Below are 24,638 nucleotides of genomic sequence, written 5' to 3'. Positions count from 1 at the left end.
ATACGTTTGAATGCTCATTCATTACTTCGTTACACTGTGAACATGTGCACCTTTTATAGACGACAGTCATGAGCATATTAAACATCTCTCCTCTCTTTCAATGACAGTTTTGTGACTTGTGAATTTGATTTCACAGACTTAAGAGTCAACTAATTTTTCAAAAACAATCAGATTTGTGCTGTGTGAACGAACCCTAACTGTCCTAAAAATAACTTCACAAAATGGCAAAATAAGCTTAAATGTGATGCTAATGGTCTAATCAGATTCAATGGATTATGCTAAGCTACAGTATGCTAAATGTGGCAGCGCCAAACCCGGAGATCAGTTGAATGGATTCCAAAACGGTAAAAATCAAATGTTTAACTCTACACTGTAAAACCTAAAAGTTAACTCAACTCAAACCATTTAAGTAAACCGGTTGCATTAGTTTTAAAACACAGAAATTTGAGTACCGTGAACTTAAACAAATTGAGTCATATGCAGTTATGCACTTCTATTTAAGTTCATACTACTCAAGTTCACAGTACTTCAATTTATGCGTTTTAAAACTTAAATGGTCTAATGCAACCGGTTTACTTAAATGGTTTGAGTTAAGTTAACTGTTAGGTTTTACAGTGTATGAGAGCTGGAAAATTACATTTTTTTCAAAAAAAGTGGAGTGTCCCTTATCTTTTTTACAGTTAGTTACTCTTGGTACTGACTTAATCCAATGGAGATTCCTGCAGACTACGTATGCTGGAGCTCTGAGCTCATAAGACTGAGAAGAGAGTCAAAACACACTCAGACATGAAGCTATCTGCTGCTCTTTATGAAATCTGTACCAGAAAAGCTTCCTAAAATGTGTACAATCTGAATGTCTCTCAGTCTGGGAAAATGACAAACTCTGTCAATTTCACATGTTTTCAGAGGAAGTGTGAGCTATATCTTCTGGGTTTAAAATGAGTTGCTTTCTGCTTCTGACAGGACTTCCTCTATGATTCCTGCAGTTGTTTGTCACAGAGAAGATAGTGGAGGTCATTTCCACACTCAAAGACTCTTCTTTAACAACAAGATCCTGTTTACAAGCCTGAAAGAGCATTATTATGTCAAATCCACTGTCTGTTCCTGAGATGTACAAAGAAACATCAAATTACAGGCTATTTTTGTAGATTTTCCAGTCAGTGATTTGGGAGTTCATGACTGTTTCTGGAAGAGCACCTACTGCATGGCATGCAAATAACAAAGGAGGGATGCAAATTTTCCTTCGGCCTCTTAACCTCATTTTAAGTTCGGGTAACGCTTCAGATATGAATGAGAAACGTGAATGAAAAACTAAAGTCACTCACAAAACTGAAAATGGAAAGACAAACACTCAGTTAAAGCCCCAATGAGAAGATTAACATGAGCTTTCATATTTGCTTTTGCATGTGCATGCAATTAACCAGAATACAATAAAAACAAGCATTTTATCAGCAATAATAAAGGAGTTAAAGCTGGTCAAGCTATTAAAACAAACAAAGCAATAAAAGCACCACAGAATTTACACACCTGACAATGTCTTACATTACATGCATCAGGAATCAGAGAAAGGTTTTGTACATTTTAAAATCTACACGCTGCAGCTTTAACAATCCTCAAGACTTTAACTCCATGCTGAAATCAAATCAATATCATGACATCAGAGGTCTTGACTGTAATGTAATGTCCTCATCAAACGGGAAAGCTTTATTTCACAACCCTTACACAATTATGGTCTATGTCCAGACACTGAGAACACTGTATGTGTCTTAAAACCTAGTGAGCTGCCTACCTAGACAGCAGCATTATTGGGGTATTGTCATAGTAACGCATCAGATGTACTGTACACCGATTCATACACGAGATAGGCTATACAATCATCATCATCATACTGTAATTAAAGAATGAACAAAATAAATAAATCTTCACCGTAGTCTGATAAATGATCTACTGTCCTTAAAGCAACACGAGAAGCCAATAATAAAACACGCTCATGTTTGAATGCTTAGCTTCTTTAAACCACGTTAACGACACGAGCCTCGCCCGGTCCATTCATTGTGTTTCACGTGCTTACATTACAGCCTGTTGTCTTACGCCGAATCATCGGATATAAAGGATATTGAAAATAAAAATAATAATAATAATAATAAAGCGACTGATGTGATCAAATCTTACCTTTTCTGTCAGGGCGTTTCCGTGTAATTCAGATGATGTCTGTCTGTCCGTTGATCGAAATCCCTCACAGCATCAGTTCATCCTGAGAGCACACATCTAGTCATCTACACTCACCACGCCTTCCCCTTACCGGGCCGGCTAAACACAAGCACGCGCACACACATACGCACGCGCGCGCACACACACAGTGCGCGCATCTTTTGCACGTTTTGTAATAACACAATAAAACGATTTTAACAGAAATTAATTAAAAAACGTAAATACATTTCTGTGTAAAATAAACAATTGCTCTTAACATTTTCTTGACCCATCATTTCAGTAACTCGACAAAATAATTCAGCATAACTGGTAAATTAGAAAATATTTATAAGATAACGAAGTAAAGCACCAAGGAGGATTAGGGCCAGGCTAAAAATTAATCCATCTCGAGATAAAAGTCATTATAATGCGAGATTAAACTAGTTAGTTTTTCAAAGGAAAAAAATATCGAGGATAAATTCAATATAACGAGGATAAAGTCATAACATTTTGATAGTTTCATATTTTTACATTAACGTCATCAATTATCAAATTTACACACTTTACACAAAAAAAAAAAATTAAAAAAAACTTTTATAGTTATTTAAAACCTTTCCTTTACCTATGCTTATTCTCACTGAATTGAAATACTGAGCAATGCAGTAAAAAAGGTATACTGTATAAATACTGTACATTTCTTCTTAAAGCTTTATATACTGCAGTACACCTTTTCATTCCGCAACTCATTTAGACGGGTATAATCTATTGCAGGACCAAAAAAAAAAAAAAAGTTTTAATAGAAATATGCAGAAAAAAACCCATTTAGAAATACAAAAATAAACTAGTTCTCTTTTAGAAGAGAGAAGTTTATAATTACATTGTCATTGTATGAATTAAATGTAACTTGCAATCCTAAAATAACTGAAAAAAAAAAACATTGCCATTAAAGGCATAGTTCACCCAAAAATGGAAATTATCTCATCATTACTCACCCTCATGTGGTTTAGAACAGGTATCAATTTCTTAATTGTCAAACACAAAATAAAATATTTTGATCATAGATTGTAATCACACATTTGTTGGTACCCATTGACTTCTATAGTATTTGTTTTTCCCCACTATGAAAGTCAATGGGTACCGTCAACTTTGTGCTCACAATCATTTTTAAAAAAAATTAAAAAAAACTTATACAGGTTTTAAACAAATGAAAGAATTTTCATTTTTGGGTGAACTATCCCTTTAATTATCATTAACGGGACAAAACTTTCACTTCATCCAAGTGACTTTGCACGACCCACCTGATCTCACTGTGCGACCCACAGTTTGAAAACCCCCTGATATACTGTATCTACACACAGGGTTTTGTGTAGGAAAACACAAGAGGGCAGTAGCACGCACATACACAATTTTCTCACTTTGCTTTCCACCAAAATGTCATGGTATTACATTTTGAGCAAATATAGGCTTTCAATACAGTTATTAAGGCAGTTTCTTAAAAAAAAAAACAGTCATAACTTCTTAGAAGATGTCAATTAAGAGCTGGACTGGGTTTGACACATAAGAGGCACTGCATGAAACTAAGTAAAGTGAAAAGACACTGGCTAAACAAATGATCTGATAAGTACCTTTCGGTGGCCGGTTGCATAAAACTTTAAGACTAGCTTTAAAAGTTAGTCATGAATTTTTTTCTTCAAGACTGATCATAACTGTTTTAAGTATGTTACATAGAAAGGTAGATTGGTCTAATTTAAATCCAAATAATAAGACTGATTAGCCCCAACTAATTGCTAGTTAGTCAGAATCATACTTAAGACGCAGTCTTAACGTCACGGCTATGTTTATGCAACCGGCCACGGGACAACTTTAAATACTTTATAGACACTTTCATTTTGGAAAAGGGGAATCTATTAAAAATTGTACAGGTAATATTTTATCAAGATTAACATGAAAGTGCACTGCACTGGTACAGTATGAATGATGCATGTCACATTGTATCTCAGATCCTGTATTAGATGGTGACAATAAAGACTAAATGATTCAACCCATGTTTCATAAGATTCAATCCATTCAGTGGTTGGATTACCAATTGCAAGACACAGTTTAAGTGGGAGTACAATAATTTATTTTTATACTTAAAATTGACAAAACGACACTGAAAACCTTTTTTGACATTTTAGTTGTCCATATCACCCTTTGCTTGTGTGGGAGGCGGGATAGGTTTGTATTTTCTCAAGGGATGAGCTTTAAATTTGGAACGCTGTGAGCAAAAAAAAAAAAAGATGTAATTGTGGCCAAAATCTGTGTCTTTCAAAAAAAGAAAAGTAAAAGACTGTGAAAGGAGTTACCCTTTTCAGCAACTGATGTTGTTTCTGACGAATCTCTTGCAGTCTCCTTTCACGCTTAACTCTCTGTGCAGCATCACGTGCATCAAATGAGAAGGGCTTTAATCGGGTTAAACGTTCCCACCTTACACTCTCACGTCTACGCTTTCTGTGCCTCCTGGATTTCAGCAATGGCTTCCTGCAATCTGCTGCTAGAACGAGCAGGCGAAGAGATTTCTGGTGATGAAACATCTAAAAGTCCTGGTACAGATGCACCTAGGAATTGTGTTAGCAGTATGTAAATTAAACAAACTTGTGTGCCCTTTTTGTATACAAAAACATACATTTTGCATGCAAGTGGCATGAAGTTATCTTTGAGAGTCAATTACTTTGACAATGTTGCATGCATTTTTCTATTGCTATACTTTTTGAATTGTAGAATTTTATTTCTGTGTGGGACATTTTGCATTAAATGGCTTAGAATTCATTGCATATTAAACTGGCATAGGGGAATAAAGGATAAACACCATATTATATAAGCTGGACAAGAATCTCGAGTCCTTACCAGGTTCACTGCGTTCATCTTGTTGCATTGGGCAGACGACCGCTACAGCATCTTGACGTTTAGGTGAAATGGCAAGTGGCGCTCTGCGTCTAAATGCACTTTTAGTTTTCAAGGTGGCTTGCTGACCTGAAAACCAAGTTGTAATGCTAAGTTAAACAAACACTCCCCGCTTTAGATGTAAAAGTTTATTTAAAAAAAAAAATGCATATGTTTAGTCACACAAGGCAAGTGTTAATACATAACTGTTTTCAAATGCATGTGCAATAACCCTCATGATGAAGACTACACTAAGCTACGCACTATAATAAACTAGTAAACTGTAGTTTTATTAACTACACAGTGCATTATTAACTGTAGTGGTAACAATTTCCAATATAGGTTGTATACATTATAAATGTTTTACCTAACATGAACTTACAACAAACAATACAGTATTTCTACATTTATTAATCCTTGTAATGCCAATTATTCATGGTGCATTAACTAATGTTAACATTTGCCAATTGTAAAAAGGTATTCGTTAATGGAAAAAAAACATGAACAGGATTAATAAGCTGTAAAAGTAACTTATTGTTAGTGTTAGCTAATGCATCTAGTTAATCTTAGCAAATACAACCATATTGTAGTACCACTTTAGTAAATGCTACTGCCTTTCATTTACATAGTAAGATTTAAAAACACTCCAATGTCCAGAAAATGTACTACAGTTAACTATAAAAACATTAACGTCAACAGATTTACATGAAACGCGGAATAATTACAATTTTAATAACACGTTTTAGTAACACTCGCTTGTCGAAGTTTTTAGTTTTGTGCTCAATTCAAGTTTGTAAAATACACAGTATAAACCCACGATGGCCTTAAACACCAAAGCACGCGCAGCAGTAGCTCCTCCTGCTGGAGTCGTTTCTATGGTGACAGCTACACGCGCGACACAAAACAGTGCCACGCAGAGATTCAAAAACACAAAGAACACGGTAACTTAAATGAACGTATACAAAAAGTTATAATTCTGAGAGAATGTCTGAGGTACTTAAACTTATAAACCTTGACATTTCTCCATTATTCCAACTGCTACAAAGCTTACTTAAACACTCGAATAATGAATTTAATATGTCATTGTTAACCTGAGTTAACAATAGTCTGGGCGTTTTCACCTTCCGTAGAGTTCCGTTGAGCCATATTAACAAAAGTTTACAAAAAAAAAATAATTCATTCAACGTATCTGTCCCATATAACGTTAACGTTACGCGGACTAAATTAGCTTTGCACGTTTAATTGATTGCAGCTGCTACAAATTTGGGCTAAAATCACGCACAGCGTATTTGCGTCCTTTGGATTCGTAGTACTGTAACGCAGTGGAAATAAACTCGAGCATAAATTAATAAAAATACAATTTGCTTGTTAAGTATTTAGTACAGTATTCCCCATAATGAAGTCAACATTTCAGCTTTTAATATATATTATTTTATATATTTTTTATATAGCTCTTAGCTATAGTTTTAGTTATAAATGTGTTGTTTTGACTGAGTCACATAATTATATTTACTTATTATGCATTTGGCAGAGGCTTTATTCCAAAGTGACTTACAGTGCATTACAAGCTATACATTTTTTATTAATATTTGTGTTCTCTGGGTTTAAACCTATGACATTTTGCGTTGCAAACGCAATACTGTACCAATGAGCTATACAGTATATTCTTACCGAACCATTTGTAACACGTACCCGACAAGTAATTGTCAATGCCTCGTGTTGTTGATCTTGTTTATGTTGTACCTGAGTGAACATTGAGAACATGGTAGATGTTGTTGGACATATATTTACATAAGGTGTATAATAGGCAAACATGTTAAGACAAAGCATTGCTCACTGTATATATGATGTTTTCCAGTACATTATTTTGCAAAACTCTCTATAGTTGTCATCATTTAGTACACATTATTACAGGAGTAATTCAGAGACTTGTAAATATGACCAGTTCTGCACAAACTACACAATAATTGTAAAAGCAAGCAGCACAGGCCTACGTTAATACCAACACATTTTAAATATTTGACAGCAGCCGATGCCGTCGGGTTGTTATTTTATTGATTATACTGCCATCGTGCGGCTGTTGTTTGCAAAGTGCCGCCCCAGTAGCTCAACTCACCAAATGTGTAAATGTACATGTTTACAAGGTCGCCAGTGTAATGTTTTAAATCCAATATTTATCTTCGTTAAATAAACCCACTTCTTAACCTTTTTGGAATCATGGTAACAAGTAAATCATAACAACGCATTAAGTTTGCATTGGACGGGTACCGCCCCTTTCGGTGACAGTCCATAAAAAGGTGCTGACGCACGACAGTCCCACTCTGTCGAGAATTCTGGGGTTTGTAGTTTCTAGCGTCATTTGGCTCCAGTCGCTATAATGAACAATTCCTTTAAACGGACTACAAAACAAACGTAGCGGGCTGCTGGAGCGCACGCAGAACTGAAGAGGTGTGTTCGACTTCATAAGACTCTGCGCAGAACGATTCTTATGACATCATAGTACCGCAAGAACACAACTCTTTGTTCATATACCACTGCTTTTGAGTCACTCTCGCGATACTCCTATGTCATACGCGATTTTGACACAGAGCCGTATAAAGTCAAACACAACTTTTGACATCACGGTGGCTGGCACTTCGTGCGGCTTGAAAGTACGGCTCTAACTGACGTCTTATCTTTATCACCTGGGAGCTGACGAAAGTTGACAACTTTGAGGATGCAGCCAGAATCGGGAATCGTGGCCGACTTTGAAGTCGGCGAGGAGTTTCATGACGAGCCCAAAATCTATTACGAGCTGAAGAGTCAACCGCTGAAAAACAGGTCAGTGAATTTAGCGGAGCGTTTGACAGCTGCGACGCGCACTGCCTTTCCCATGTCACATGCGTTTTAAAGTAAAGTATTGCCAGGGCATATATGCTTAAACTGTGTCTGCCTCGTGATCGAGTTTTTTTATTAGTTCCACTAGTTTTGTCTTACAGCGACGCGACGAACGCTGTTGTCATAATGAATGCGAAGCGGCCGATAGTATGGCAGCGTCGTGCGCGTTGTTGATTACATTGGTAGAGAGCGCGCAATAGTCGCTCACAGACTAGTCAGAGTTAGACAACGCCTTAAGATACAGCATCATCATCAAACATTTACACACATATAATAACAATTAAACTCACTTTACTGTGTAAGAAGTTTGATGAACGCTTTTAATTGTCATGAATATAAATATAGAAATATATAATGCTGAAAACATCAGTAGTTCTTCATGTGTATTAAATACTTAATTTAATTCTAACAAAGTTAAACTTACAAATCTGTTGTGTGAGGTAATTATTTATGCTTATGTTATTTTTATAGTAATGTGTTAAATTATTACCTGCAGAGTCATTATCTTTATAATCTTAATAATAAACGTTATATTAGATATAATTTAAACATTTGAAGTGAATTTGTGTGTAAACCTGACCTCTATAAGCTCAATGCATCCAGATATCAAATAATTAAAACACTCAGACACTTCAATAACCCAGCAGAATAAGACTGTATTTCCTAAAATATCCTGAAGGCATGCAAAATAACTCATCTTTCATCTTAATGAAAATATGCGATGGACCAGCTGACATCTTTTAGCTCTTGTAAGACAGGTTTAAATGAGAGAACTGTGGTCATGTTATAAACAAAATCTAAAATTGAGTAAATGATTATAACAGAGACATGAGGATAAAAGATTTAACAATGGCTTTACAGCTTAAAAAGTCAAATGTGTGAACAAAGCAGAAATTAAATCTGAATCTTTATGGTGTTGTATTTCATAAGTGGCCAAAAAAAAATTATTGTCATTATTATTGTATGTTGACAGGATATTTTTCAGCTTAGATACTGTACTTGTGGGTTATTGAAGGTTTAGTGTCTGAATGCTTTAATTATTTCATATAGAATGCACAGTTTTATACACAACCACACATGCAAAGTTAAAATGTTTAAATGATATCAATCCAATGTTTTATCAGCACTAAATAAATGTTAGTTCTGTGAAGCTTCATTGGCAGATGGAGAGATCTTAATTTAGATGAGACAGACAGCTCTGGCCGCCATGAGGTGAAAATTAACAACATAAATTTAGACACAGGCAGTCTTATACCTCTGATGCTGTGGGCTTATTTTGGGAGCTGTTTAAGGTTGCTGTTGAAAAATTTGTGTAATTAAATTAAAGTGTTGAGTAGGATGCAAAATAAAGTTGCTTTAAGTTTTTGTGTTGAAGTTTTACATTTGGTTAGTATTTTTATGACGTTGTCATGGTTACCTGAGTTTTATGGCCCATCTATAGACACGATTACGTATTTATTTATTTAGCTGATGCTTTTATTCAAAGCAACTTACAATTGCTATACATGTCAGAGGTCACAAGCCGCAACTAGGGGATAAGTGTCTTGCTCAGGGACACAATGGTGTGTCACAGTGGATTCGAACCCGGGTCTCTCACACCAATGGCGTGTGTCTTATCCACTGTGCCATCACCACCCTTGAACTCTTGAACAAATACCTTGTCGAAAATAAAAAATGTTTTGGTTTCCTGAAGACGAGGGAAGACAGCGATCATGTATTACTTCTATTTGAAGGGAGGTTTGGTAGCTGATCTGTTGTTAATATTGTATACATTATATAGTACACATTTTACACAGGAATTTTAGCTAAGTGTAGTTTTTGATACACTTGCTATGATTTGAAATTAGGTCATCTACGTGTTGTTTATTTAGCTTGTTATCAGAAATAAACTACTCTAAAAGGATTCAGTTTTTATTGATTCTTTGCAGAGTTTACCGGAAGTTACGTTTGTTCCACAAAAGCCGTTTGTTTATGTTGTTACTGCTGAAACTGTCTATACTGCAATTCTATACTGTGTCATTATTCATTAATCATCAGATTCATAAAATTTTAAATTGACTTGCATTGATATAAAATCCTGTTTTCCAAAATCTTACCGAGTAAGATCACATCATCACAAATTTTGCAGTTTTCACTACAGTCTTATCTGCATCTTACTTTAATAGCTGAAATGAATTTCAACAAAACAAAAATAATCACTAATCTTTTGATGCCCTCCAATCACAAATCCTGCTTCAGTAACATCGTCTGTCGTTTAGCTCGTAGTTTTAGTTATAATAGTGCTGCAGGCTGCTTTTGCCATTTTGCTAATGTTCTCCTGATTTGCCCACTGCATTCCCATAACTTATTACACGGCTCTCTGGAATACTTGAATCTGATTGGTCAGTTGAGACATTTGCAGGTTCGTTCTTTTCAAATAATAACCGCTCCAAATTAATAACGCATAGCCGGACTACTTGCACGAGTAAAATCGCTCCGCGCCAATAAAGATCAATAAAGATTACTGTCTGTTTGGCGCCATCTTGTGACAAACACTGGACAATCACGACAAGACACAGACAGCTTACTGAGACTGAACTTGACAAAATAGAGCATGACAGCTACGAAGCCATCACACACAAAAATACAGAATGGGGATTAAAACTGCTCAAAGACTGGCTAAAAGAGAAAAAATGGAGACAGACAAGTATGAAGCAGCGGATCTTAATAAGGTATTACGATCATTTTATGCATCTGTGCAAAGTTTCGCGGAAGGATAAAAATGTTAATTAAAAACAAATATGTCAATAAAATTTTTAAAATTCATATTCATGTCCAGTTTTTTTTCTTATGTGGCAGGTAGCCGTGTAATAAGCGGGATAATGTAGAGGCAGCCGGTAGTTATTGGGAAATAAGCCCCTTCAGTGTGATACAAGACCCTCCGCTTCGCGTCGGGTCCTGATCACACTGTCGGGGCTTATTTCCCAATAACTACCGGCTGCCTCTACATTATCCCTTACATAACAGATTGACCTCTTTACTGAAAATCTGACATGGGTAACACATTATTTCATTATGCGACCATGTTTTAAAAAAAAAAAAAAATATATATATATATATAAGAATAAATGGCATATAAAACACTTGTGAAAAGAGAAGCAGGCACGTAAGGTTTGCAGTGGCTTGTACAATGCTACGTACTTGTTAAAACTAAAATTGTGTTTTTGACGCATACACTGTACAGTGTTTCCTCTAGGATTTTTTTCAGCTGTGGCGGCAGGGGGCGCCCATGAGGATTATAAATGTAAAAAAAAAATTAATGTAGAATATAGGCTACAGTAAACTAACATGTATTTTTTTATAATTTTCACGCTGTCATTTACTTTTCCTTATATTTATAGCATATTGCTTTTCTATGTTTGATCTAAACTGTATTTTCTTAAAAAAACGTTACACAGCTACGTACGTAGTTCGGATATTTCATTGTAGTTTTAATGTAGTGTGCATTGCAAGTTCGTCCTCGTGTTGAGCTGTTACAAAGTCATGCAGTCCTGTTTGATAATCCGCACCGCTGTGATTGACAGAACAACCGACCAGTTATCCGACATCAGCAGCAATTTTATTTCACACCCGTACCATTTGACATAAAGACTGTGACCCCGAGCCGGTCATACCGCAAATCGCGCAGTTAAATATAAACCTTTACCGGTCTTCAGACAGATCTTAAACACAAATAAGCACGGGACATTTAAAAACGAGTCGAATTTTGGTCTTGGATGTTAGACCCGCATTTTACTCTTGTCTGTTGAGTCCCGACCTGCATCTACAACACAAATGACACGCAAATAGCCTATTATTACACCCGTTAGATCAAATATTATGCGGTTCACCCGCGGGTACCCCGACCCTGCTGTTTCGTCTGAAAACAGATAAAACAGTCTCAACGTCTGCCTCAAGTTTCTATTACCAACGTTCTTCTCTTCCACGGGAATAATGTAAGTTTCCTTACAAACAGATTCGACTATTAATGTCTTGCAGTCGCATATAAGTAGTATTCAGTATTTAGCCTTTTGTTTTTGGACAAATATCTTATCATTTAATGTGAAACTTTGTGAGTGTCGATCTAAAGCACAGACGATTGACTGACAGCTGAGCGGTCAGCATCGCGCTGCGCTTAAAGCCTATACTGAATAACTAATGGCCCGATAAGTTGATAATATGAGTACAGTGATTCCAAATGAATGTCCAAAAAACTCGTAATATGTTAAATCAAAAGTTTAATAATGTCTTTTCTCGCAGCCCTGCGCTGTGTTGGTGTAGATATGCGCCGGTGAACATCATATGCGTGATGACCTTGCAGCTTAAATTACCCTAAATTTATAGTCATAAAGATAAAAGTAAAACAACATTCGAAACTTCAAATGATGTATTTTTATTTGTGTAAACTCACAATAAGGAGAAAACCTTGTGCTTATTTATAATCATTAAAAACATGACGTGCTTTCTGCTGGTTTGGTTTTAGAGCGCGTCACAAAAAAAAGAACAGAAACTCAAATACTTTTTTATTCGTTTTGTCAATTTAATAATTATTTAAGTGCAACATATTTCGTATAGGCTTATTTATTTTATTATTATTTCTCAAAACAGAAACGTAGCTTAATAATCCTCTGTTGATTTAAATCTATTTGTGCATGAAACTAAACCCATGGAGGAAATTATGATATTTTAGGAGACTTATTTATAAATGAGTGAACAAACGCAAATCCAGAACGCAATTTATTTCTAGACAGCCAGTCTCGCAGAGCGGACATTTCGGTAGCCTTTTGCGAGCTGACGCTGTGGGTTTTGTCTAGAAGGGATACAGCAAATGCCGAAAAGTTAAAGGAATATTCCATTTTCTTAAAAGAAAAATCCAGATAATTTACTCACCACCATGTCATCCAAAATGTTGTCTTTCTTTGATCAGTCGAGAAGAAATAATGTTTTTTGAGGAAAACATTGCAGGATTTTTCTCATTTTAATGGACTTTAATGGACACCACCACTTAACACTTAACTCAACACTTAACATTTTTTTTCAACGGAGTTTCAAAGGACTCTAAACGATCCCAAACGAGGCATAAGGGTCTTATCTAGCAAAACGATTTTCATTTTTGACAATAAAAATAACAAATATCGACTTTTAAAGCACAACTTCTCGTTTAAATCCGGTCGTCATGCGCAAGCGTGACCCGACGCAATACGTCATCACGTCAAGAGGTCACAGAGGACGACCGCGAAACTCCGCCCCAGTGTTTACAAATGTGGTGAAAGAGGACCGTTCCTACGTTGTTGTATGTCAACTGATACTAATTAATGTCTTTGTGTCAGTTTATTGTTTAAAATAGTCAGCAAACGTGAGTTTTATATTTGTAACACGTGACCTCCCTACGTCACTACCCATTTACGTTAGGTCGCGCTGGACCGGACCTAAACGAAAAGTTGTGCTTTAAAAGTGTATATTTGTTATTTTTCTTGTCAAAAATGACAATCGTTTTGCTAGATAAGACCCTTTTGCCTCGTTTGGGATCGTTTTTAGTCCTTTGAAACTCCGTTGAAAAAAACTGTTAAGTGTTGAATTAAGTGTTAATTGTTGGTGTCTATTAAAGTCCATTAAAATGAGAAAAATCCTGCAATGTTTTCCTCAAAAAACATAATTTCATCTCGACTGAACAAAGAAAGACATCAACATTTTGGATGACATGGTGGTGAGTAAATTATCTGGATTTTTCTTTTAAGAAAATGGAATATTCCTTTAAGGATTAGATTTGGAGGTAGGATTATTAGGATGAAAACAGCGGTTCTGGCTAAATTGGATACAAATACATCCTACAATCGTGTGAAATTTTGTGTTTAGAGTTGGGTTTGGTTAAAGGATTAGGATAAAACAGTGCTCATCCAACGAGATTTCGTTTGCTGTATCCCTTCTATCCACAACCGCAGGCGTGGCGGGGATGTTTTAGGAGTGGCGGGCCGCCACGGTTGAATGTATATAGCGGAAACACTGCTGTATAAAGCATTGTGATTTAACATTGGTGTAGATGTCAGGACACCTATTTCAGTGATATCTAGTTATCTAAACATGTTATACAACATTTATTGCTAAGTATGCACACAACCATTTAAAAGTTTAGAGTCACTTGACTGAAATATATTTCATGATCTTCAAAACATTTTAATCTGAAGGTGTATGACGACATGTTTAAAAATATTTACAGTATGTTAAAAACATTTAGGGCCAGTTTTACTATCAACTTGCCCCAGTACAAATTCCTTTTTTGCACAAAACTACTGTCGTGATTTACTAAAGACACACCGTGAAAGAGTTAGCTTTGTGAAGGCGTGGAAGCAGTTGTTTTTGTGACAGATTTTTTTGCATATGGATTTGTAGGAGATTCAATTTTAGACACACAGTTTATAAGGGGGGAGAGTATTTAAATAAATCATGCAACGGCATTGGTTTGCATTTGTTAGTTTACTGGAATAGCTACACTTATTTGCACTGCGCTTGGTACAGTAGATGGCGTTAGTTATTATAGACATCAGATTTTTGCTCCTGTGTTCTTTAACATGCGCTTTGTCAGTAAATTACCTGCAGTAGCAGTAATGTTTACTTCCATCAGTGCTAATTTGCCCTGTTTAGTAAATCTTGCCCTTAATGTGCCAACATATTCATTGCTTTTATTACAAAACAAAGCATTTATTTATTTATTGATATGAATAAGCTGGACTGAATAATGAAGAAAAAGCAGTCAATAAGAGCTCAGAATAGATCAGTTGTTTTGTGATTGTTGCAGGCAAAAATCCTTGATCTTGCGACACGTTTTCTTAAAAAATGTGATGGAGTGTGCGGGATATTTATGCAATTTATGCAATGAAATTGTGGGAACTTGCAAAAATTACAAGAACTTGCAAAAACTTTCAGCTTTTCAGTGATGTTCACATCACGTTATTACGTCACTTCATAACGTTCCCATGGCAACAGGGGACATGGCTGCGCTTGTGTGAAGTAAATGCATTTTTCAACTATCTGCTAAGATTTATGTGACTTTTTGCTACCAAAATGCGGGATTATGAAATCATGCAAGCCCCGCATATTTTGCATGCAGAAATCTGCAATTTATGCAGTGAAAGTGCGGCGTATTTGAAAAAATGCAGTCCCTGCATAAATATGCGGACTTTGCCTGATTATGCATTAAATCGTGCAATCGCATAATTGCGTTTTTCTAGAGGGACTATATTTGACTTCCTTCAATACCATTTAAAAACCATCCCAGCATAAACCCTCAAAAAGCTTCTTTATTAAATAAAATTTCTGCTAATTCTAGACAAAGGGTTACTACACTAAAGATGATTTTATAAAGATTTAATTTATTTGCTTGCGCCCCGCCCCCAAGTCAAAGCAAACCGTACCAGAGACCACCTTCACTTAATCGTAGCGCACCCTGGTACAGTACACTCACACTAGCTATTCTAACAATACTTTGAGGGTCAAACAAGGTGAAACGTCCTCGGGTACGGTACGCAGTCTGAGACACTCTTTGTATTTATTTAATTTTCTTAAATCCTGGGTTGTCATTCAGAAGCGGTCTTATATTTCAGTAAGGTGGTTAAGGTGTTTCTAGTTCTGCTCCTAGATAAGGGTGGAGACTGATGATCTGGCCTTAAATCACCATAAGTTTACAGATAAGGTTGTGTAAGGTTTGACTTTTCATCGTTTTGTCAATTTGAAGGCCATTGCGGTTGGGTGTTTGACGCAAGACACTGGAATAGTGAAGTGTATTTTTAGGTGGTCGACACTGTAACTCCTGAGTCAGATTTTAAGACTTCCTGTTTTTTCCCCTCCCCAAATTCCCAAAATTAGATTCAGACATTCAGACATTTATTCACAATAAGTGCAGTTTTCAAAAAAAAAGTACAGTGATAACAATTTCATATGAATTTCACTGTAAAATGTTTTTGCTGTAATTATGCAGCTGGTTGCTGGTAACTTACTGTAGAAGATAAAGACTGAAAATGTTTCATGTGTATTTGAACAAACTGTTGCCAGTAAATAACATAAATGTAAAATCTACATTAAGTTACTGGCCAGTAATACCCAGTAATACTGTAATTTCTACAGATTTTTTTTACAGAAGAATAAGGCTACTAACCAACAGGACTACATTGTATCATTTAATATGATTTGTGTAATTCAAATATTAAGTTTGCTTCGGCACGTCGAAATCTTTGAGAACTGCTGGTGTAAGGGGAGGAGAGAAATTTTTCATCCTTTTAGTATAGTAGTTTAACTTATACTATTGCTGTTGGATTTTTTTTTATTACATTTTACTGTTTTTTAATGTATTATTAAATGTATTACTAAAACATCATCTTAAAAGTGAATTTTTCTATTAAAAATAGGAGCTATACATGCATGTCTGTTACCTGCATAAAAAAGCTGTTTTTTCCGAGATGATCAAATTGTGTAGATATTCCACAAAATACATGAAACTGAGACAGTAAAAGTCTACAAGTTATCTTCTGCTCAAAGAAAGTGAGCTGGGATCAGAGTATGTTAGTGAAGTGGAGCGGTGTCATTTTACCTGGAGCTAGGATTGGAGTTTTGAAAGTTGGAGTGTTGTGGTTTTGTCTCACTCTGGGAGCACTCCACTACCACTCCATGTTGAGCACAACTCATGCAACCATGGGCCTAAATCTCATCTTTGAGTTGGGGGGAACAATAAACATAAAATTGCTCAAGAGCATATGAGGGGGACAAAGATAATACAGACAAAATTGTACGGATATGTGTAAGGATGTGTGTACACAAAGAAAAAGGAATGTTATTCTTTAAAACCATGTATTTATTGCAACGTGTTTTTAAGTTTTAATTTGAACTGAACTTTAAACATAATGAGTCAAAGCCTGGTAATATTATAATCATTAGGCGCACATTTTTTTCATGGAGCGAACATGGAGCAAGATGTCAAGAAGGAGCAGGGAGGGAGCGGGAAATGTTAAACCCGTAGTGGAGCTGAAGCATAGTGATTATGAAATGCTTTGAATGCAAAGCGGAAATTGTGTAAGGATGTGTGAGGAAAACAACCAGTGCTGCATGGGAATTTGGGAAACTTAAACATCTAGCCTGATGTAAACAAAAGTATTTCATACACAGGAAAATTGCTGCCAGTTTGTCTTTAAGCATTATTGCTGTTGTCATATATTGTTTGTTTATAGGTCATCTTATATGTTAACGTTAATTATCCATTAGTTTAGTTGATGTATGTCTGAAGTGTTAGGAAGTAACTTACTACATGTCTCGGTACTGGCATAGTGGCTCGGCTTGTTTACAAATAATTTAGGTTCTTTAGTAACTAGTTGTTTTCTGATGTGACAAAATCACTTTATTACATTTAAACTGCATTTACAGTACATCCAAAAACTAGTTCAGAAAGTCATTTAATAATTAATTGAGCTGATTTATTTTTAAAAGGGTAGCTGTCTTAAATGAGTTACTTACTGAAAACCTTAAACGATGTTACAGTTGTCTTAGAAATCAAAAGGAATAACCTGTGGTTTGCTGTATATTTCATATAAGGATGATTTAGGTGAATGTATACATTTTTAGCCAAATTTAATTTTGTACTGTTATTTTAAACATTCCTCAAAAGCATTTTTTGAGCTATTTAGCTTCTTTATACAAGTGTTTTAACAGGGACAGGGAAACAATAACACAGACTTGTTTTGCAATTCTTTTTATTTATTGATTTAGTGGTTTATTTATTTATTTATATAAATTAGTGATTATTTAATGGTAAAAATAATCTTAATAGATTAATAGAATAGTAGCAGGAAATCTGAAATAGGTGATGAATCAGTGAATCAGTAGAGAACAATGTTTTTAAATGAAATCCCACAGTTTCGTTCGCTCTCCTAAAATGTTTCCTCCTTGTCACATCATTCTGTGAAGTGTGAGTGCGTCAGTGTTTCCAGCAGGGCTGAATAAAGTTCAGTGTTAAACAATTGAAGAAAACAAGTTAAGAGTTTGACTCATTGGTGGTATCATTCAAGTGCAAGAATAAACGCAGTGTTAAATGTGAAGAGAAGCAGTCAGTACTGGAACACAAATCTACAGTCAGTGTCAAGTCGAGAGGTAGGAGTTTAATCTTTTCATTTCAAAGACTTAAAAAATCAAAAAGGTGCATTTGATTCAGAGTAAATATTATCCCTGTTTTCCTGCTTAAAGTAATTTTATGGTAATCTAATTGTTGGTGTGTTGTGCCAAGGTGCTTAATATTACAATGAAATGGAAGTAGTAATGGTCTTCGTTTCCATAACATGATGTACTATAGCGGCACTTGATTTCGTCTGTTGATAACTGATTGGATTGTTGGAAGTTGGGCCATGTTGCTAACTGCTAATTCAGTACAGTCTCCTGAAGATGCGTATAAACAGCACGAAGTGTAAAACTCGTGCAATACATACGCCAAATTCCACTTTGGGGTGCATATGATACGCCAGTCCTTCCCATTCAATTTTTTTCTGTTTTTTTAAACCATTTTCTTTTGGGTTTAGGGTTAGATTTTAGATTTGCTTAAGGAGGTTATTTAATATACAGGTTTCTCCATGTTTTTGTCCGTATTTAAGCCATGGTCGCTTGGAGTTGGGGTTAGAGTTGGGGTTTGGGTTAGGATGTCATTTTTATATAACAAAAAGTTGTTCTAACCCTAAACCCAAGCGAAAATGGTAAAAAATAGCAAAAAAATTGAGAAACCAATAAATAAAACGACAAAAAAAGACTTGCCGTTTAAGTGAATGGGAAGGACTGGCGTATCATATGCACGCCAAAGTGGAATTTGGCGTATGTATTGCACGAGTTTTACACTTCGTGCTATTTGTACGCATCTTCAGGAGACTGGGCTGGCTAATTACCAGAATCTTTTTCAGGGCAGAAACAAGTCTTCGATAGCCCCGCTGTACGCCATTCCTTGTGACACAAAGTGAAGAGAGACTGTTTTGAGGAGGGGAGTAGATTAGCAGTTTTGATTAAAGATTGTCTCGGCACCAGTGTTGGGCAGTAATTAATTACTGTAATAATATTACTTTCCCTGGTAACTAGTGCAACCAATTACTAAATGTTTTTTGTAATAATATTGCAGTTACCATCCAGAAATTGTTTTTGTTACTTTGTCACAATGTCACCAATGCAGGAAGCCATGCCAATACATTCTGTCAATATGTTTGGTTGGTTAATTAGCTTGAGCCCTGTTGCAGATTTTAGTATACATCTTACTGCTTTATTACACAAGTTGTTTAAAAAATAGTTGGAGCTGGTAATTTACCTGTAATTTATTCATTTACCAATTTTTGGGGTGTAATGGAAATGTAGTGTAACTCATTACTGTTGGTTGGGAGTAATAAGCAGGGTTCCCACAGGTCCTTTAAATCCTTGAAAGTTTGTGAATCTGGGGAAAAAATTCAAGGCCCTGGGAAGTTTTTGAAAAAATACATGCATGGATACAGGTCATTGGAAGTGCTTGAATCTATTTTATGCAAGAAGTTTTCTGGAAAAAAAATCCATATTATTCCCTGTGTAGTGTAGGATAATATCATAAAATTCTAGACTTGTCTGAGCCGATGGTGTAGTGGACAGTGCTCGGACATATGGTGCAGACGCACTTCCGGCGCCTCGAGATCCTTTGCCGATCCCATACCCCTCTGTCCACCCTGTAAAAAAAATAAATTCTAGACTTTTTAAGCACACGTGCTAAACTGTTCGCTTTAAATGCTTATATCTTCTGTATGCGAATGGTGATTCATACTAAAATGCTTTTTGCATAGTTGTGTTTGACACATGAAAACATCTCGGGTTACGTATGTAACTGTTGTTTCCTGATATGGGAACGAGACGCTGTGTCTTTCTCGCCATACTTCCTACGCTCCTGTACCGCCGTTTTTGGCAGTATTTCAGATAGCGAAATACTTCCTGGCTCTCGTGTCACCCTGTCTTTGTCGTTAAGCCTCACCATTGGTTGAATTTTATATACACATTCAGACACACTTACCCCTGGAGGCGTCCCCAAAGTGTCACAGCAGTGACACAGCGCGAGTTCCCTCATAAGGGAACTGTAACAATGTATCTTAAAAGGTAACACGATGTAACCTTGCTCTCACTTGAAATGTGTCCCCACATTTAGTCCTTGAATTTGAGGGTATTGGACCTGGAAAGTCCTTGAAAGGTCCTTGAATTTAAAGTTAACTAAGGTGTAGGAACCCTGAATAAGTAAAGTAATAATATTACTTTTGAAAGGACTAATGAGTAATAAATAAACATTTTTGAGTAACACTGCTCAGCACATTATTATTATTTTTTTAATATTCAAGTCCAATGAGAAGTCATTTATAAAAACACTACAATATTCCATTAAAAAATTTAGTTTTAAATTTCAATTCCATGATGACTTTAAACATTAATGCTATTTACGTGCTTAAAAAAAAACTTTGAAAAAATAATATACTATATTAAAAATGTATCTGAAATGGGAACTAAATCCTGGGGCCTCATTTATCAAGCCTGCGTACAAACAGAAATGTTCATGACGTGTACTTGAGAACAGTTTTAAGCAAAGTGTGGAATTTATCAAAATGCACTTATACGTGGAAATGTGTGTAAATATACGCACACCTCAGAGCATGCTTACGCTCAGAATCTAGTGGTAGTATAGCGATACTACATAGGATCATCTCCAGTGTGTAAAGAAGTGTGTATTTATTATCCACAAGCAGGTGTTAAAAATGATTTGTGTCAATATAGTAACAGAAAACCAGTGTTGAAGTTAATGATTTATTTGTGATTTGTCGTCAAATTGGTGTCAACCCCTATAAATGAAAGCTACGAAAAATGCTTTACACACTGCAATTGCTTATCTTGCATTATTGGAAGACTTGGCGAATCATCCATTCGGCCGGGAGCGCGTTTTTAAAGGTCGCACCGATGATGCTGGTTAATATGCGGCTGTTCAAGGTGTAAAGTTCTGTCGTTGTCTGTCCTCCTCTAGTTTAACTGATTTCACGTCGGTGTGCTGTGATGTTTTTTTGGCTGATAATTTTATGTCAAACCACTTTTTTATATCTGGAAGTGTTCTCTCCTCATACCCAATAGAATTAACCGCACTGGTAACATGTCCCGTGCAGATTTTTATTTCGTTAGTCATCCCTCCAGCACTAAGTGTGTTATAAGGATTCAACCTCATCCACCAGTAACTCAATTTCTTTGTCTGTAAAGTTCCTCTTTTTCGCTCTCTTTGCCATTATTGCGGTGAGGTAAAAAGTACAACCACGTGACTTAGAAAGGAAGGTGTTGTCACCATATATGGTTCATTGGAGGCAATTTGGAATGCAAATGACCATGAACATGCACGAGCATGGTGCTTAAAAACACATGGGATTTATCAGCAGGTATTACTTACTGATGTGCGTACGAACCACGTGCGGACGTTTGATACATACTGATTTTTTTGTACTTGCACACATACTAAAAATCATTTTGTTAAAATATACAACATTTTCTACGCAATGTTGATAAATGAGGCCCTGTTATTTGACCTCAGATCTCCATGCAGTTGATTTATTTGCTCAGAAAATGATCACATCAGAGTTATACAGTAGCTGACATATCAGAACAGAACTAATTGTTTAAATGATCATAACTCAAAGCAGTGCACATTTATGACCAAGGGTGCACATAACATTTTTGTCCTGGTTCTCAAAGGAGCACCTGGAGATGTTGTTTGGTACTCACACTATTTATAGCACAGACATCCTACATGCTGTCATCATCACTAATCTCCTGACTACTCTCTTCACCATATTTTTGGTAGATGATGATGCACATAAATAAAATGGCAAACATGGGCAAGTCTTATATCAAATGAAAGCTCTCACTCTCAGGAATAAGGCTCCATCTTATTTCATTGTTATTTTTGTTCTATTATCATCACATATCCAACAATCCTCAAATGAATAATGAGGTAAAAAATTGTCATTTGTAAACGTATGTGAAACTTGAGCATGAACCGCCTCAGATAGCACAGATAGCCACAAATGCTACACCATCTTTTATCTTAGGTCCTACTCTAAAAAAATGAGTCCATTCCCAGCATTTTCTTTGGTTGTTTGCATAATTAATCCCTTGCTATTTATTATATGTGCAAAACAAAACAAAGTATTTTTATATGAAAAATGTATTTTCACACCTTTCATTAAAAAATATATCTTTTGAATTCGACATGCTAAAGAGTTCATTCTTTTTTTGGGTGTTTACTGTCTGCTGCTGCTAACAACCAGACTGCTGTCTGCAGTCTGCTAGAGCGGCCATTCCCAAACTGTGGTGGTCCGTGTAAAGGCAAAATAAGAATATGTATATTTTAATAGTTCATATTTTGGGCGAACGTGTACTGCTGCCTAATAAACGTTACTGTGAACTCATTCATTGTGGTGCCTGTGAACGGCACGCTCTCTCAGTTTAACGTCGTTCAGTAGGGTGCCAGATTTGTATATTCTTCCAGGCGAAAACCCAACTAAAACACATTGTAAACAGGCCTTAATGTGTAGCGGAAAAAACACCCACCACTCAGTGTTCACCAGTCATCACAACAACACAGACGCTGCTGAAATTCCTTTTTTTTTTTTTTGCCGCGCCACTCAAATAGTTTAACATTAAATAACATCACATTTGTCCTAAATCGTTAACGATTAACATAGGCTGCTGACGCATATTCCGGATCTTGAAATAGACTTTGACTAAGCTCACGCTATTTACCGTGCACGTGTGGTGTGCAATACATGCGAATTGTCATACACGCAATGCGTCGCAGCGCTTCTCGCCCGGGGTGCGACCCTCGTCACCCGGCTAGGCTTTCAAGGTATGTGCAAGCAAATACAAAAATTAAAAGACAGTCAATGCTAATGTAAACCCTGGTTGGATAAGGATTTAAAGTTGGACATGAAGATGAAATCTGACGCATTTAGCTTCAGTGTTAAAACTGATCAAATAATTGCTGTCTGTGGTGGTTCTATATGGGCTATAATGGCAATCATTAAAAAAAAATAATATGGGAAAAAATAACTATAAATTAGTTCATTTTTGGAACTGTGACCTAGTTCAACATTTTCAAATATGAACTATGAACTGAACTAGTTCATGTAGAAAGTGAACTTTCCCAACACTTAAGAATATGTATATAAATAATTATGATATAAGGTTAAGAAACCTGTTATACTGATGTGATGACCAGTTATAGTTTTAGTGCTAGTAAGACTATTTAGATGTGCAGAGTAATTCAGGACTTTGTGTAGACATATTTTATAATAAGTATTATGAGGTGGTCCGTGAAAATTCTTGATTACAAATTGTGGTCCACACACACAAAAAGTTTGAAAACCTCACTTTCAAAGACAGTGTTTACAACACAAAAAAAGACAATTTGGTGTTTCATCATATGAAAAACAACATAAATAACAATATTTGTCACAAACAGCAGCTTTTTATGTAACTTCAAAGAGTTTTCTGTAAAATGATATAAAGATATTGCATTTATTCCACTGTATGTGGTAATGGGGACACTTCAAATATTTTTAGACAGAACCTAAATACAAAAAGGGTATTATTCCTCCATTCGGTTAGAGTAAAATAACTTTTGCATTTATTATGATAGAGAAAAAATTCCTTTTTCCTCTGTAAGCTGAAATCCAATAAAACTGTCTGCAGATTTCATTTCCACTCAGGGCCAGAGTTATACACTTTTAAATACAGACTTTAGAAAAAAAACATCAAAAAGCGCCTAATTATTTTTGTGTTTATTAGAGTACTTACAACACATACAACCATGTTTAGCACTTTCAACAGTGTTTTATGTAATCTCAAAGGGTTTCCTGTAAAATGATACCAAACTTTTGTAAGTACACGTCTGCATGTGGGTATGGGAAGCTTTTGAAATTGGGTAGGCCAAATCCAGGCGAAAATCCCCAAAATAGCCTCAGAGTGTAAGAAGTTAAAAAATGCATCAGGTTTATACTCTAAAAATGCTGGGTATACTGTGACTTTATATGCACAGATCCAATATATTGTTACACACACAATTTATTCTTAACTGCTTATATTTATTTAATGTGTAAAATACTTTTACTAATCAGGGCATTTTGTGTTAAAATGTCTAATATTCAAGGTGCGGATCGTACTCCTGCTTTAGAGGTGCAAGCAAACAACCCAAAAGAGCCTTGTAGAGCAGTGTCTGATGCACATTTTTTGTTTTAATCACACCAGCGCACCAGTTATGTGCACTCCGGTTTATGACCAATATTTAGTGTCCTTAATCACATGGTGTGAGTTAGGGTGGGTTACCCTAACTCTTCTGGGAATTTCTTACCTTAAGAGTAGTTGGCTAGTTGGTTACAAAACCTCTGTTTAAACATTTTTTAAATCAGTCGTTGCACACATGTTTACTTTAGTATCAAAAAGATTTGCTGTAGAGATAGACAAATTAATTGGTTCTGATTAAATGGTCAGTGTTTGGATCATTTGAATTTTTGTTAACATCAAACTCATAATAATAATATTAATAATAATACGTTTTTTGTACTAATATAATA

General features: G+C 35.7%; 2 protein-coding genes and 1 long non-coding RNA gene across 4 annotated transcripts in view; 1 reads left to right on the top strand and 2 right to left on the bottom strand.

Moving 5' to 3' along the window:
* Positions 1-2,300, bottom strand: part of frmd4bb (FERM domain containing 4Bb) — a 57,234-nt gene extending 54,934 nt beyond the window's left edge. The window contains exon 1 of the mRNA XM_065286478.1: positions 2,173-2,300. The gene's annotated coding sequence lies outside the window, so the exon portion shown is untranslated. The remainder of the gene's footprint in view (positions 1-2,172) is intronic.
* Positions 2,301-4,306: 2,006 nt separating this feature from the next.
* On the bottom strand, positions 4,307-5,200 carry LOC135776124 (uncharacterized). Its single transcript, XR_010544047.2, has 3 exons — positions 5,077-5,200; positions 4,536-4,787; positions 4,307-4,447 (listed from the first exon to the last, which is right to left on the bottom strand). It is a non-coding gene; the product is annotated as an uncharacterized lncRNA (long non-coding RNA).
* Positions 5,201-7,729: 2,529 nt separating this feature from the next.
* mitfb (melanocyte inducing transcription factor b) overlaps positions 7,730-24,638 on the top strand; it is a 76,170-nt gene continuing 59,261 nt past the window's right edge. For both annotated transcript variants that reach the window (XM_065286474.2, XM_065286473.2), the window contains exon 1: positions 7,730-7,932. In XM_065286474.2, the coding sequence (XP_065142546.1) occupies positions 7,829-7,932 (104 nt within the window). In that variant the 5' untranslated portion in view covers positions 7,730-7,828. The remainder of the gene's footprint in view (positions 7,933-24,638) is intronic.

This window comes from Paramisgurnus dabryanus, chromosome 21 (genome assembly GCF_030506205.2).
Source record: "Paramisgurnus dabryanus chromosome 21, PD_genome_1.1, whole genome shotgun sequence".
Lineage (NCBI taxonomy): Eukaryota > Metazoa > Chordata > Actinopteri > Cypriniformes > Cobitidae > Paramisgurnus > Paramisgurnus dabryanus.
Note: the sequence above shows the minus strand (reverse complement) of the source record. Positions and strands in the feature narration are given on the sequence as shown.